The 16,120-nt window shown below is 38.3% G+C and overlaps 1 protein-coding gene across 1 annotated transcript in view; it reads left to right on the top strand.

Moving 5' to 3' along the window:
- Positions 1 to 16,120, top strand: part of Bend2 (BEN domain containing 2) — a 61,356-nt gene that overhangs the window by 5,228 nt on the left and 40,008 nt on the right. Inside the window, exons 3-6 of the mRNA XM_013032110.1 lie at positions 2,679 to 2,812; positions 6,400 to 6,504; positions 7,411 to 7,831; positions 10,799 to 10,918. Of these exons, the coding sequence (XP_012887564.1) occupies positions 2,679 to 2,812; positions 6,400 to 6,504; positions 7,411 to 7,831; positions 10,799 to 10,918 (780 nt within the window). The remainder of the gene's footprint in view (positions 1 to 2,678; positions 2,813 to 6,399; positions 6,505 to 7,410; positions 7,832 to 10,798; positions 10,919 to 16,120) is intronic.

Genomic DNA, 16,120 nt, shown 5'->3' with positions numbered 1-16,120 from the left:
TATAAATAATGCCCATAATAATATAACCTATGGCTATCTGTAAAATAAAATACTTTGCAGACATTAAATATTTTAAAAATTATGTGACATGCAAAATTGCTTAGAATATATGTAGTATGATTTAAATATATAAGAAAAGGAGAGGGATGCTCAATGCCAGTGGCTCATACCTGTAATTCCAGCTACTCAGGAAACTGGAATATGAAGATTGTGATACAAAGCCAGTCCAGTCATAAAAGTTTGTGAAACTCTTGTCTCCAATTAACTACCAAAAAGCCAGAAGTGGAGCTGTGGCTCAAATGGTAACAGTGTCAGCCTTGAGCACAAAAGCTGAGAGATAGTGCTCAGGGTTTGAGTTCAAGCCCCAGGACTGGCATAAAAAAAAGAAGAAATATCTAAAACTTTATATTTATTGGTTGTGACTACTTTCTCAACTTAGGTTTTGAATTTCTTTTTTGTGCCAGTCCTGGAACTTCAACTCAGCCTGGGCACTGTCCTTTAATTTTTTTTCTCCTCAAGGTTGATGCTTTACCACTTCTAGCCTTCTGGTCCTTAATTAGAGATAAGAATCTGGTGGATTTTCCTGCCTATGCTGGTCTTAAATCATGATTCTCAGATCGCAGCCTTTTTTTTTTTGCCAGTTCTGGGGCTTGAACTCAGCCTGGGCACTGTCCCTGAGCTTCTTTTGCTCAAAGCTGGCACTCATCACTTGAGTCACAGCGCCAGTTCTGGCTTTTTCTGTTTATGTGGTACTGAGGAATCTCTACCACTAAGCCATATTCTCAGCCTCAGCCTTCTTAATAGCTAGGATTCAGGCATGAGCCACTGGTGCCTGATTAAGTTTTTGAATTTTAAAAAATAAGTAGCTGAATTGTTTTCTACAGTATTCCAGGGCTTGAATTTAGGATCTTGTATTCTACATCAACTTTTCCAGCTCAAAGCTGGTACTCTTACCACTTGGGCCATACCTTCAGCCAAATGAGGCTATCTTTTGGTGCTGGTCCTGGGGCATAAACTCAGAGCTTGGGCATTGTCCCCGAGTTTTTGTGCTCAAGGCTAGTGTTCTACTACTTGAGCTATTGTTCCACTTCTGTCTTTTTGCTGGTTAATTGGAGATAAGAGTCTAATAGATTTTCTTGTCTGGGCTGGCTTCAAACTATGATTCTCAGACCTTAGCCTCCCGAGTAGCTAGAATCAAGATGTGAGCCCCTGGTGCCCAGCCCTGCCTGGCTTTTTGCTGGTTATTATGAGTTGTAGCCTCTCATTTTCTGACTAGATCTGAGATTCTCAAACACTGAGGAGTATTATAGTTGTGAGCCACCAGTGCTTGGCTAGGAGCAGAATATTTAGATTAAGTTTTTGTAAAAAGTATATTACAAAATTTTATACACAGCACATATATATATATATATATATCAGGTAATTTTCATATTAATGCATGCGTATGATCAGTACCAATAACAACAAATAGAAGCCTATGAGCTTTGCAAATTCTGTTCTTGTTCTCTTCTAGTCACTAATCCCATTCTCCTACCATAGATTACTTTTGCCTGTTTTAAAGCTTTCTCTAATCCAAACCATTTACAGTTTTCTCTTTGGTGTCTGAATTCTCTTAGACAAAGTCAAAGTTGTGAGATTCATCATTGCTCAGAGCACAGTTTGGCTGTTTATTATCATTTTTTGAAATTTTCTTTGTATAGATCTGCTGCAGTTTAATTACTCATAGCTCTTATTAGTTTCAACAGAAAAATTCAGAGAACCAAAAAAGGGATGGAAATTTCATACATTGGAAGTGTTTAATCATTTGAAAAATTTATATATTAGTTTGTATTTATCTAAGTTGAGCAATAACTCTCCCATCCTTTTAATCTTTTGGTTTCTCTCCTGTGGCTTGTACATTAATATCTCCACTATATAGCAGGAACAGAAAGCTGTGCATAGGATGGTTGGGATGAATTAGCTTTTTCACTAACACATCTCTCACAGTAACTATGGGGCAAGTGTTCAGATCACACCCTGTAGTACAAGGCAGATGACCATGTGGAATGAGTCAATGTCTTGTTCTATCTCATACCATAATTAAGACTCAGGCATAGTCTAACCTTCAGAACTCGTTGTTTACTCATATATTTATTTCACATCCGTTTATTCAGGCTCATTATAAAAGCTAACTAATAAAGCATCCATAACTTGGGGCAGAAGTGAACTTAAAGATATTTTTAACAATGTTCTGGGAGGTAAGGAGGTATGCGGTATATCCCAGGTGTTCAGGCTCCTTGCAGTTGTGGGGTGGGGGAGGGGCCGCCAGGACTAGACTCCTGGGTAGGCACCCCTATGAGCTCCTTCATAAAAAAAGGCCTAAGTAGTAATTTTCTGGTTATGTTTCCAGCATTTGCTGTGTAGACTTGAACTGTAAAGCACTTGCTTCCCAATTTGGAATTTCATTTAACTGTGATTTTTTTCTTGTCAGGTGCTTTGGTACTCTTTAGTTCTGAGGGTAGAGCTCAGCGGGGAAAGTGCCCGACTAGCTTGGCATGGACAGCACTGGGTTTCTTTACATCTCTGCAAAACAACAGTAACAAGGACTTCTAAGTTGTTCCTGGGAAAGTTCTTGTTTTGTCAGTTTCTAAAATTCAACCAGTATGTAAATTGCCTTTCTTTAATGGGTTGTTTTTCAGGAGAGGGTACATCCCAAGATGACCAAGCAGTGCCCCAAGTGAACTTGGAAACATTAAAAAGACCTAACATTAACTTTGTGGATGTTCCACAAACCAAAAGAGGACGGCAGTCTACTGAATTAGAAGATAAAATGGTTTGTATACCAAAGTGAAAGTCCTTTTTTGTTCTCATTATGCTTAATTAAAAAAATTGAGCTTAATTTCATAAAGTAAAATGTGTGGGTCTTAACTGTGTAGTTCAATGAGTTTTCATATGTCATACTCCTTTTAAAATAAGGAACATTTCTAGTCAGCTCATAAATTTCCCTCTTGCCTCTTCACAGTAAGTCCCCATTCTCCCTAATCTTAGGGAGGAGTAGTTTTTCCATCCTATGTTAGTTTTGCCTGTTCTACAACTTCATATAAATAGAATTGTAAAAGTAGAACATGTATAAATAGAATTGTCTGTTTTTGGTTACAGTCTCTTTTCTGGTACTTTCTTTTGTGGTATTAACACTTCATTCTCATTTATTGTTCAGTAACATTACTATGAATATTCATAATTTGTTGCCCTCCCTGTGATGGACATTTGAGTTATTTCCAGTCTTTGAGTAGTATGAGTAAAGTGGCTTATGGAAATTTCTTTGCAAGCATACCATGTTTGTTTGTTTGTTTTTGATTGGTCGTGGGACTTGAACTCTGAGCCTGGGCACTGTCCCTGAGCTCTACTTGAGCCACAGTACCACTTCTGGTTTTCTGGTGGTTTACTGGAGATGAGAGTCTCATGGACTTTCCTGCGAGGGCTGGCTTTGAACCGCCATCCTCAGATCTCAGCCCCCTGAGTAGCTAGGATTACAGGTGTGAGCCACCAGTGCCTGGTGGCTTGAGCTTTTTTGTTCAAGCTAGCACTCTACCACTGAGCCACAGCCCCACTTCTGGTTTATGGTTGTTAATTGGAAGATAAGAGTCCAAGGTTTTCCTGCTGCAGCTGGCTGTAAATTGTGATTCTCAGATCTCAGCCTCCTGAGTACCTAGGATTATAGGCATTAGCCACTAGCACCCGGCTCTGCAAACATATATTTACATCTAATTTGATTAATTAGGAGTTGAAATGGTCACGGAATAGGTGAAAGCATCACTTTTTAAGCATCTGCCAGTTTTCTGAGGTAGTTGTACTGTTGTAGACATCTATCATATTTTGCTGTGTTTCTCTCTGAAGTTGAATAAAATAGATTAAAGTATTTATAGTTTATCTTAAAGGAAACTCTAGTTTCATAAGAATGTGAGTATTGATACTGAATAAGTACTATAGGGAATTATTAACCTCACAGTGAATATTTTAATCTTCAGTGGTAAAATTATCTACCAGGTAACATAGGTTTAGGCATAATTATGGGAAAATACCTTGGAAAGCATAAAGCACTATGTAAGTTGTTAAGATTAGTGTATTATTCCATGTTGTATTGGTTGTGTTACTGGTCTTTAATGCTGGGCTAATTCAGGTAATTTTTAATCATGTACTTTCAAACCAAAATATTGATAACTACTTGTTATTGATAACTATTTGTATTAAAATTGTCCTCATATTCCACATTTGTCCTTAGAATAGTTAAGTGTACCTATTAGCTCTCCTTCCAATTAACTTTTTTCTGTCCTATCTCATTCCAAAAAAGGATTTAAAGTGATTTTGAGGTTGGTTTTTCAAGAAAAATAAATGCCTAAGTTATACTTACCTTGTCCACTATGTGTCACTGTTGGATTATTTGAAAATTAGAAATAATTTTTTTTCTTTTTCTTTTTTTTTTTGTGGGTCATGGGGCTTGAACTCTGGGCTTGGGCACTGTCCCTCAGCTCTTCAGCTCAAGGCGAGCGTTGTACCGCTTGAGCCACAGCTCCACTTCCAGTTTTTGAATGGTTTATTGGAGATAAGAGTCTCACGGACTTTTCTTGCCCGGGCTGGCTTTGAACTGTGATCCTCAGATCTCAGCCTCCTGAGTAGCTAGGATTACAGGCGTGAGCCACCAGTACCTGGCAGAAATAATTTCTTTTAAAGCAGTAATAGTCCTTACTTTTTCTCTTCTTTGAAATACAGGAGATGTTAAGCTTGGTAGAAATGGTGTCTTTAGGGTATTTCAGTTAATGAAAACACAGTACTCCAAATTCATCTTTTCACGTTGCTGTGGAATTTGCAATCAGTTCTTCAGTATAACAAATTGGGCCTTGATGCTTCTTGAAAACGTAATAGATATCCTAGATTCTCCTTCCAGATTGTTCCAAATTTATAGTCCCCTTTGGGTATTTTAAGTTGTTTTTGCTATTACTGGGGCTTGAAGAGAGTCTTGAACTTGCTAAGGTTTCTTGCTTGTAGCTGGTACTCTACCACTTGAGTCATACCTCCAGCCCAGCTTTTTGTTGGACAGTTGGAGCTGGAGTCCAAATGACATTTTCTGCCCAAGTTTGCTTCCAACCATGATTCTCCAGATCTCAGCCTTCTGAGTAGCTAGGATTATAGGCTTCTACCTTCAGTAGCTTTTCTTAAACTGAAATTCTTACATATTTTTTTCCTTGTCCCTTCTTTATTAATAAGTATTTTTTCCTTTCTCAAATTTTCATATGAGTGGGAGTTTTGATTTTATTTTATCTTTATATTATCTTAACTGAAATTCTTTGCAATTTAGGAGAAAAATAAAAATAATTAAGTATTTAAACTTTTTTCTAGTGCTTGATTTTGCTCCTAGTGATGTTAAGGCTTGATTATTCCTTTTCATAATGCCTGAATGGGCAAAATATGTCTACGTTTTTCTGTGATTCAAGCAGACTTAGAGACTTCTCACAGAATTGATAAGTTCTTAAGTTTTGTCCTCCTAATGGAATTTTATAAAACACCGAACAAAAATTTATTATATTTAATGCCTATGATACTAGGAGAAGTTTTCTTTTGTTAAATTGTCTATGAGGATTATTGCACTGTGAGACACTATTTTAACAATTATAAGGTACAATAGTATTCTAAGGTGAAATTTTTGAAATAAAAGATAGTTTTATGGCTATGGGTGTGGCTCTGGTGGTAGAAACTCCTGCTTAGCAAGTTCAGGGCCTTGAGTTTCAATCACAGTACTACAAAAACAATATAGTTTTTGTAACTTAATAAAGGCACACAGTTGATGAAGTATAATTAAATCCCTCATCTAGATAGTTTGATGTTTACTTTTTGCATGATAATAATTTATGAAAACTGATGAATATTTTGGATGAAAGTTGCTATGCATTTAAATGTATATCAAGATATCTAAACTGAGACAAAAAAGCACCTCATCAGCTGGACAACGGTGCTCATGCCTGTAATCCTAGCTACTCAGGAGGCTGAGATATGAGGATCATGGGTCAAAGCCAGCCGGGGCAGGAAAGTCTATGAGACTCTTATCTCCAATTAACCACTAGAAAACTGGAAGTGGCACTGTGGCTTCAGTCGTAGAGCACTAGCCTTGAGCTGAAGAGCCAAGGGACAGTGCCCAGACCTAGAGTTCAAGCCCCACAACTGCAAAAAAAAAAAGGGGCATCTCATCAATCTTCTGTAAAGATTTTGTCTTACGTTTTTAAGCAACTTCTGAGAGTGTTTCTGACAGATTGACTATTTGAGTATTTTCATTTTATCTACGAGTAAAAACATAATTTCATGTGATTTTCACATGTGTCATTTCTCTTTTGAAATAGTAACTAATAATTTTAAAAATTATGATAGGCTTTACTCCAACTTATTGAAAGATTGAACGGGCAAGTTAACCAACTTTTTGGAATGGTTTCAAAAATACATCAGTTTTGGGAGAAGTCACAGGTGCAAAAATGTGTAAGTATTATTAAAACATTTTTACAACTTTGCTAAACTTCTAGCTCCTAAGTATATCAGTCAACTAGTATCGTCAAGGCTATTCTGTCCCTGCTGTAGTAGCAGATGTGGACTAAAACTTCGTTGGAAGAATGCTACAGTTAGGTTTAATACCTTATAGTATTGAATATGTAATATTAGTAAGTCATGGATAAAATGGAACTAAAATGTAGTGTTTAAGAGGAAAATTAAGAGCCCTGGTCTTGAACCTAAAAAAATGAAAATAAAATTTACACCCAAATGCAGTATTTTAACAATGGAAAATGATGTAGCACAGAAAGGGGATACAAATGTTTCAACCATTTTTTAAATCCTCATTTTTAATCAAAGTTGACATAACTGAGTTTATGTCATTTAAGAGGTGGTGTAGTTGGCAGCTATGTATGATGGCGTGGGTCTGTTATTTCAGTACTTGTGAATTAAGGCAGAAGGGCTCACAAGTTCGAGGCTAGCTTGCAACTACATAGTGAGACCCTGCATCAAAAAACCAGGGGGAAAAAAGAAAATTTTAAAATATTATTTAACTTTTTTTTTTGGTGCTGATAGTAGACCTTTGTGCTCTCACTTGATTTTTCCTCTCAAGATTGTTTCTCTACCATTTGAGCCACAGTTCCACTTCTGGATTTTGGCTACTAAATTGGAGATAAAAGTCTGATGGACTTTTCTGCCCTGGCTGGCTTTGGACTGTGATCTACAGATTTCAGCCTCCTGAGTAGCTAAGATTGCAGGCCTGAGCCACTGGTGCCTGGCAAGTTTTGCTATTTTTTTTAAAAAAGAGAATAATGTGATCATACCTTTCAGGCAAATTGATGTTCAGGAATTGAACTGATGAGGAAAGGTTAACTCATTTTCTCTTATCTTGGACAGGGACATTGTTGCAGATTACTTCAAGATGAAATAATGGAAATCGATGAGCCAGACAGAACTACAGAAACATCTTTTCAGTCAGTTTCATGCTATGAGCAGCAGCAGGAGCAGCAGGAGCAGCAGTTGGTCCTTAGTCAGGACTTATTCCTTCCTAGAATTATTTCTACAAGTTCATTAACATCAGAGGGCTCAGGTACTGATGTTCCTATAGTATCTGATATTTTGGATGAAGCTGAGAGCAGCAACATTGTAATCTCAGATGCCCAGCCTACAATGGCAGCACCTGCAACATTTCTGCTACCACAGGATCCAAGTTTCGCCAATAACCATAATTTTATAAAGTACTCAGCTGTTGTGGAAAATGAGGATACAGCCTTACTGGATCCTGACTTTCCATGTCTCTTGGTGCCTCCTAGTTATGGTAAGTTCAAAGTGTTGTATATTATATATACCATCCTTTAATGTAGGTTTGAAAACTGTTTCATATGGACTAGTTTTAGTCTTTTTTGTTTTGTTTTTTGGTTGGTTGTGGGATTTGAACTTTGGGCCCAGGCGCTGGCCCTGAGCTCTTCAGCTCAAGGCTAGCGCTCTACCACTCGATCCACAGCGCCACTTCTGGTTTTCTGCTGGTTAATTGGAGATAAGAGTCTCACAGACTTTCCTGCCCAGGCTGGCTTTGAACTGTGATCCTCAGAACTCAGCTTCTTGAGTAGTCAGAATTAAGAGGTGTATGCCACTGGAGCCCAGCACACCTGGCTAGGATTTTTTAAAAAAATTTAACTGTATTTAGTATTGAGCATGAGCCTTATGCATACATGCATACATATATATGTGTAAATATATATTTAATTGCATAATGTTGTTTTTATGGTATTTCCATACATCCATGTAATATTATTTGATCATATTCACCCCATCTATTACTTTTTTATAATCTACATTTATTTTTTTTTTCTTGAAGCTAGGCACTGGTGGCTCATGCCTGTAATCTAGCAGCATGTTCAAAATTCACTTTGTCTTGAGTAAAAAAATGTTTAACTATTCCATGAGTCTGGTAATTCCATGTGATTGCTATTTCTATACATAGTATATGATTACTATTTTATGTATTTCCTGAGGATTCCCAAAGACTTTTGGGAATCTGTCATATAATAATCAGAGCAAACCCATGAGTTTGATTAGCTATTTAAAGTAAGACCCTCCATGTGGCTCAGTTTCTGGTGCGTGAAAAACATTCTATACAATCTCCTTGATCTCAGCTCATAAAAAGAGGAATTCTCAGGGAGGGAGGTAATACAATAATTACCCGTATTGGCTGGGAAGGTGGCTCAGTGGTAGAGCACTTGCCTTGCGTGCCTGAGGCCCTGGGTTCGATTCCTCAGCACCACATAAGCAAAAAGAAAAAAGCCGGAAGTGGCGCTGTGGCTCAAGTGGTAGAGCGCTAGCCTTGAGCTGAAGAGCTGAGGGACAGCGCCCAGGCCCAGAGTTCAGGCCCCACGACCGGACTCCCCCCCAAAAACAATAATTACCCGTATTATTTGATAGCCTAGGAAGCCAAAAGATAGAGCAGGCGCATAGAGCAGGGATGCAGAAAAAGGTGTTACTCTAACAGGGGAATAGAAGGACTTAAGAGCACAGGTCAGTCAAGGCAGAAGCAGTCACTGACTGTAATTAGCTTCAATTCAGTAATTACTGCAGGGGTATACAGCAGAGAACTGAGACAGACTGGGCTGGAGCCCTGGGAGTTCTCAGGTTTGCTGGTGATAGCCTTCAGCAGCCTTTGCAGGGAGGGGAGAAGTAGAGACCACCATCCTCATGTGCAGAAAAGATACCTTTAGTCAGTTTGGGCTATTATAAGAAAATGCCACACACAAGGTAATTTATAAAGAACAAAAATTTATTTTGTAACAGTTCTGGAGGCTGGGAAATTCAAGAGCCAGGAACTGGCAGGTCTGATGGTTTGATGAAGGCTGAATCTTCCAGAGAGAACAAAAGTGGTCACTTCACCTGTTGAAAGGAAAGAAAGAGTCTCACTAAACATTGTGCAAAAATACCCTCTTTTACAAGGCCCAAATAAGTAGACCTTATGACATAACCATTGCTCAGATACTCCTTCTTTTAATACTGAATTCAAGGCTGAATTTCTAGAGGGGACCATTCAGACCATGGCAAGTGATATATAAAAGTATACACATATTTAATGTCCATAGTTGGACACATGTATGTGTAGTTATGAGAAACTGCCTATTTTCCAGTGCAGCTTGACCATTTTATATTCCTACTAGTTACACTGTTTCTCTCCATGAGTATTTCTACTCTTTCTTCCTAGTGCTCCAGAATTCCTTCTTCATTATATCCATTATTTTAGGATGGCTAGGATTGGGGAATGAATTTGGTGCCTTGGATTCCCTGGCAAAGTACTTTGTCTCTTGAAGCACACCTCCATTCTTTTGTCTTGCTTAGGGCTGGCTTCAAACTGCTACTCTTCTACCTGTGCCTCCTCAGTAGCTAATATAACAGGCATGTTGTCAGCCTCATAGCCTCATTTCTCTGTCAGTATTGAGATTTAAAAATCAGAGAATTAGGGCCTTCTTGTACTTTTTGTGTGTTTATATTGGGTCTTGAACTGAGAGCCTCATGTTTTTATTTGTCTTTTTTACTAGTAGCTGGTGCTCTCTACCGCTTGAGACCCACTTCAGCCTTTTGGCCGGTTAAGTGGAGATAAGAGATTCTTGGATTCGTCTCACCAGCAAGAAAATCTTGAAATTAAAAAAAGCATAATTAGCTATAATTAGCTATTCAGAAGGATGAGATCTGAGAAAGTTCTAAGCCAGTTTGGACAGACAAATCCTGGAGACTAACCAGCCAGAAGCCAGAAGTGGAGGTGTTGCTTAAGGGGTAGAGCACCAGCTGCTATTGAAACAGCTGAGTGAGAGTTTGGCTTGGGGCTCTTCAGTTCAAGCTCCAGTACTTGTGTGAGTGGTGGGTGCACGCGCGCGCATGCGCACACACACACAATGCACCTTTTAAATTGTAAGCCTGCTTGGGACAATTTTTTTTCTTTTTTGTGAATGTTTTTATTTCTTCCTCTTACTTGAAGGTAAGTTTTGTCTAGTATAGAATTTATGAATGACAGTGTTTGTTTGTTTTTGTTTGTATTTGTCTTACCTGGGGATTGAACTCAAATGCTGGGTACTGTCCCTGAGGTTTTGTGCTCATTTTACCACAGCTTTATTTATTTATTTATTGGTAGTTAATGGAGATAAGAGTCTTACGGGTTTTCCTGTCTGGGCTGACTTTGAAACTGTGGTCCTCAGATCTCAGTTTCCTGAGTAGCTAAGATTACAGGTGGTTTTCATATAGTAACACTTGATTTTTTAATTCATAGAAATGCCAGAAAATGAAGAAACCAACATTCCAGATGACACTGTGCTAGTAAATGTCCCAAATTTTGAGGAAGATGAAGAACAATCTACTAACCTTCTGAATGTCTTCATAAACGAAGATGGTGAGTTTGAATCAATACATATTACAAGTAGTATAACCTCACTAATTTTTTTTTGTTTGATTCTTGAGATCAAACCCAGGGCATGTGCATCCTAGCAAGCACTCTCATCATTGAAGTATATGCTAAGCCACAGATTCATTTACATTCTTCTTTTTTTTTTTGTTGGGTCATGGGGCTTGAACTCTGGGCTTGGGTACTGTCCCTGAGCTCTTCAGCTCAAGGTGAGCACTCTACTTCTAGAGCCATAGCACCACTTTCAGTTTTCTAGTGGTTGATTGGAGATAAGAGTCTCAGGGCCTTTCCTGCCTGGGCTGGCTTTAACCGTGATCCTCAGATCTCAGCCTCCTGAGTAGCTAGGATTACAGGTGTGAGACACCGGAGCCCTGCTAACATTCTTTTTTTTTTTTTTGCCAGTCGGCTTGAACTCTAGGCCTGGGTGCTACCTTTCCCCTCCTACCCTGATCATTTGTGCTGAAGATTAGAGCTACTACTTGAGCCACAGTTTCATTTACAGCTTTTTGTAGTTAATTAGAGATAAGAATCTCTTAGAAGTCTGGTGCTATTGGCTTATACCTATATTCCTAGCTACTTAGGAGGCTGAGATCTGAGGAGTGCAATTCAAAGCCAGTCTGGGCAGGAAAGTCTGTGAGACTCTTATCTACAATGAACTACTCAGAAAAAGCTGGAAGTGGCACTGTGGTTCAAAGTGGTACAGTGCTAACCTTGAGCAAAAAGAAGTTCAGAGTCAGCATCCAGACCCAGAGTTCAAGTCCCTGGTCTGGCAAGAAAAGAAAAATAAAACGAAACAGAATCTCATGGGCATTCCTGTGTAGGGTAGCTTGAACCATGATCTTTAGAGCTCAGCCACCTGAGTAGCTAGGATTATAAGACTGAGCCACTGGCTTTCATTACCATTCTTAGTGGATATTAATGGCACTTTTCAACATGGCAATTTTTTGTTTGAGATAAAGTTAGATTCACGTACAATTGTAAGAAGTACTGTATTTCAGAGGGTTTTTTTGGCTATTTTCTCCAATGATAATGTCTTTCAAACTATAATAAAACTCAGACTACAAATTTTCAACATTGATTTATTCCATAGATCTTTTATTTACTGGGGATTCAACTCAGGACCTATACTTCCTAGATGGGTGCTCTACTATTTACCCATAGCTCTAGCTTTTTTGCCGTGGTTTATTTTCTGCCAATTTTGAGGATTGAACTCAAGGCCTAGGCACTGTCCCTGAGCTTTTTTTTTTTTTTTAATGGTTAAGGCTACTACTCTACCACTTGAGCCATACCTCTGCTTCTGGATTTTTGAGGATTAATTGAAAATAAGAGTCTCACAGACTTGCCTGCTTCGGCTGGCTTTGAACCACAATCCTCAGATCTCAGCCTTTTGAGTAGCTAGGATTACAGGCATGAGCCTGGCTGCCCTGATTATTTCCTAAGATAGGAAATTGCTTCCTGCCCAGGCACATGTCTAGTCTTTGATCTGTTCGTTTTTCAGTCTTTCTTTTTCTTTATTTTTTTTTTTTTTGGGTCCAGTCGTGGGGCCTGAACTCTGGGCCTGAGCACTGTCCCTGAGCTCTTCAGCTCAAGGCTAGCGCTCTACCACTTGAGCCACAGCGCCACTTCTGGCTTTTTTTTTGCTTATATGGTGCTGAGGAATCGAACCCAGGGCCTCATGCATGTAAGGCAAGCGCTCTACCACTGAGCCACCTTCCCAGCCCTGTTTTTCAGTCTTTCTTTGACAGCAGAGATGACATGTGCATACTACCAAGCTTAGCTATTGGTTGAGAATGGGATCTCTTGAACTTTTCTTTTTGGTCTGGTCTATATCTGTCATTTTTCTAATCATAGCCTTTCAAGTAGCTAGGATTATAGGCATGGGCCAGCTGCACCTAACTCAATCCATCGATCTCACTGAAATGCCGTTCTACATTTATTAATGTATGTTTTCAGTTTTGTGCATTTTTATCACATGGGAAGCTTTTAGGTCAAGACTAGGGATATAACCTAGCACTTTCAGCAAGCTAGCTAGAGTTGCTCTACCACCAAGGTACATACTCAGTGCTTATATTCTTGAAACATGACATCTGTAGCTCAGGTTGCCTAAAACTGGCTATGTAGCATAAGCTACAGTGAAACTTGTGATTGACCTGCCTCCGCCTCCGAAGTGCTGAGATCACAAACTGGTGTTACCTCATATGGCAATACACCCAGGTTTGTTTGATGTCTCCTATCACAGTAGGGATATAGACCATTTGCATCACTGAAAGAATGCCTCATCTTGCCCTTTTTCTGATCATAGTCTCTTTTGTTACTTCTCCCTCCATCCTCCCATATCTGGATACTTAGCAATTATTGATCTATTTTGTTTATAATTTTGTATTTAAGAATGTTAAGAGATGCTTAATAAGGTAGTGCCTTATTAAGCCTGTAATTCTAGCACTGGAGTGGCTAAGCACTATAAATTGAGACAAGCTTGAGTTACTATATAGTGATACTATCTCAAAAAAAAAGAATGTGAAGAGAATCCAATTCAGTACACCTGAAAAATTATTCAGGTTGCTCTAGGCATACATGGTCCTTTAAAAAATTTTTTGGATTGTATTCCATGGTATGGATATGTCAGTTTGTTTAGCCATTCACCCATTAAAGGTAGTCATGTTTTTTTTTCATGTTTTGAATAGTGGGATTATGCTGTATTTATAAGGAATTTTTTGTAAGGATTTTTTTTACATAAGTAAGTTTTTATCCCCTGATAATGAATAGTGCTAAATTGGCTTGCTTTGCTTCCTCATAACTAGTGCTCTAAATCACAAGCCATTATTTCAGCCTAGCTTTTAAAAAAATGTTTTTATTATCTTTAACTAGTTGTGCAAAGGTGTTGCCATTTAACAAAACAGTTTATGAAAACAGTGAATCTTGATCGATGTCCCTTTTAACATTCTTATCTAACCTCAACTCCTATTCCCTCATTTTTCTTAATTTTTGGGTTATGTATTGAATTTGTTGCTGTTTAACAAAGCAGTTTATGTGTACAATGCATCTTGATCTCTGTTATTTCTTCAACATCTCTTTACCTACCCCTTCCCTTATTTTTTCCAATTCTGTAGTATATATAATGTATTCATTATTTTATTTTATTTTATTTTGGTTGTAGAGCTTGAACTCAGGGCCTGAGCCCTGTCCTTGAGCTCTTTTTCCTCCGGGCTAGCATCCTATCACTTTGAGCCACAGCTACACTTCTGATTTCTGGTGGCTAATTGGAAATAAGAATTTCTTGGACTTTCCTGCCTGGGCTTGCCTTGAACCACAATCTTCAGTTCTTAGTCTCCTGAGTAGTTAGGGTTACAGGTGTGTGAGCCACCAATGCCTAGCTACAATGAATTCTTGCCTGTAACTTCCCTCTTCCCTTCTTCATTCTTCTCCCCCTCTCCTTGGCCTCACCCTCCCCTCTTGCAAGTACCCATTTACTGGTACTTGTTTTGCTGGGCTTTGACTTTTTCTTTCTAAAGAATTATACTATATGAGCTCTCCATACAGCTTATAATATAATACTTCAGTTAATTCATTTGTAACCACTTGCATAACACCCAGAGGGTTTACTTATAGATTTATAGGCACTTTCTAGTTACCACAAATGATGGAAACTATGGAACCTATGTTTCTTTGGGTCTGGCATACTTCACTTAATATAATTTTTCCCAAGTCTTCCCTTTCCTTAAAATACCATTTTTCTAATGGATGAGTAGAATTCATCCATTGAGGGGCATTTGGGCTAATTCCATATCTTGGTTATGGTAAATAATGCTGCAATGAACATGGTTGTGCTGGTAGCTTTAGTGTGGCCTTGTTTGTGCTCTGTTGGATAAATGCTAAGAAGTAAAATTGCTGGGTCTTAGGGTAGTTCTATATTTAGTTTTTTGAGGATCCTCCATACTGTTTTCCAGAATGGTTGAACAAACTTACATTTCTACCAACACATCCTTGCCAGCATTTTTTATTGCTAATTTTTTTTTATATTGGCCATTCTAACTGGGGTGAGGTGGAACTTCAGTGTTTTTTTAATTTGCATTTCCTTTAAAGGCAGAGATGTTGAATATTTCTTCATGTGGCTGTTGCCATTTTTACTCTATAGTATGGCTTTTTGCTGTGAGATGGAATTTGCAGGATTTTTCTGCTCAAGCTGACTTTGAACCTAGATCTTACAGGTCTAAACCTCTTGAGTAGCTAAGGATTACAATTATGAGCCATCAGTGTCTTATTGCATTTGTACTTTCATAAGTCTTCTAAAAAGTTTATATATCTTCAATTCCCACCAACAATATATGAGTGATCCATTTTCTTTATCCTCTTATTTCTAATGTGCATTTTCCTAATGAACCACATTTTTGTTCTTTATCAATATTTTAAATTTATTTTTAAAAGTAGTTTGTTTTTCTTCATGAGAAAATATCTTTATTTTTCCTATATTCATTAAGAATAGTTTTACTCTGTAGAATTTGCAGTTGAGCATTTATTTTCCATTATTATCTTGAAAGGAAGAAGTCAGCATGTTTTATTTTTAATTAAAACTAATCTCAGTGCTAGTGGCTCATACCTGTAGTACAGGAGGTTGAAATCTGAGGACTGTGGTTTGAAGCCGGCTCGGGCAGGAACATATCTAAGACATTCCTAGGATTGCAGGCATGAGCCACTGGCACCCTGCTGTTTCCAACTTTAGATTATGAACACTAATATACTGGCATTTATGCAAACAGAAACTTATATACAATTCTGGGACATATATTTGTATGTGATTACTTTTGTGAGAAATCTCTAAACATTTTTCCAAGGGTTATATAATTTTATCTTCTCACTAGTAATATGTGAGTGATGCCAGTTCTGTACATGTATCCTTTTACTTGATTTTCCTTTTTACTTGCAGTTTCATGAAGGTGTTCATTTGTACTTTCTTTAAGAGACAAGCAATTGTAGTTTTCCCTCATGTAAGAATGACCTTATTGCCAGGTGCTGGTGGCTCACGCCTGTAATCCTAGCTACTCAGGAGGCTGAGATCTGAGGATGGCGGTTCAAAGCCAGCCCGGGCAGGAGAGACTGTGAGACTCCTATCTCCAATAAACCACCAGAAAACCGGAAGTGGCGCTGTAGCTCAAGGGGTAGAGCGCTCGCCTTGAGCTGAAGAGCTAAGGG

Source organism: Dipodomys ordii, unplaced genomic scaffold, assembly GCF_000151885.1.
Source record: "Dipodomys ordii isolate 6190 unplaced genomic scaffold, Dord_2.0 Scaffold150, whole genome shotgun sequence".
Lineage (NCBI taxonomy): Eukaryota > Metazoa > Chordata > Mammalia > Rodentia > Heteromyidae > Dipodomys > Dipodomys ordii.
The sequence above is the reverse complement of the archived record's forward strand: the minus strand, read 5'-3'. Positions and strand labels throughout refer to the sequence as shown.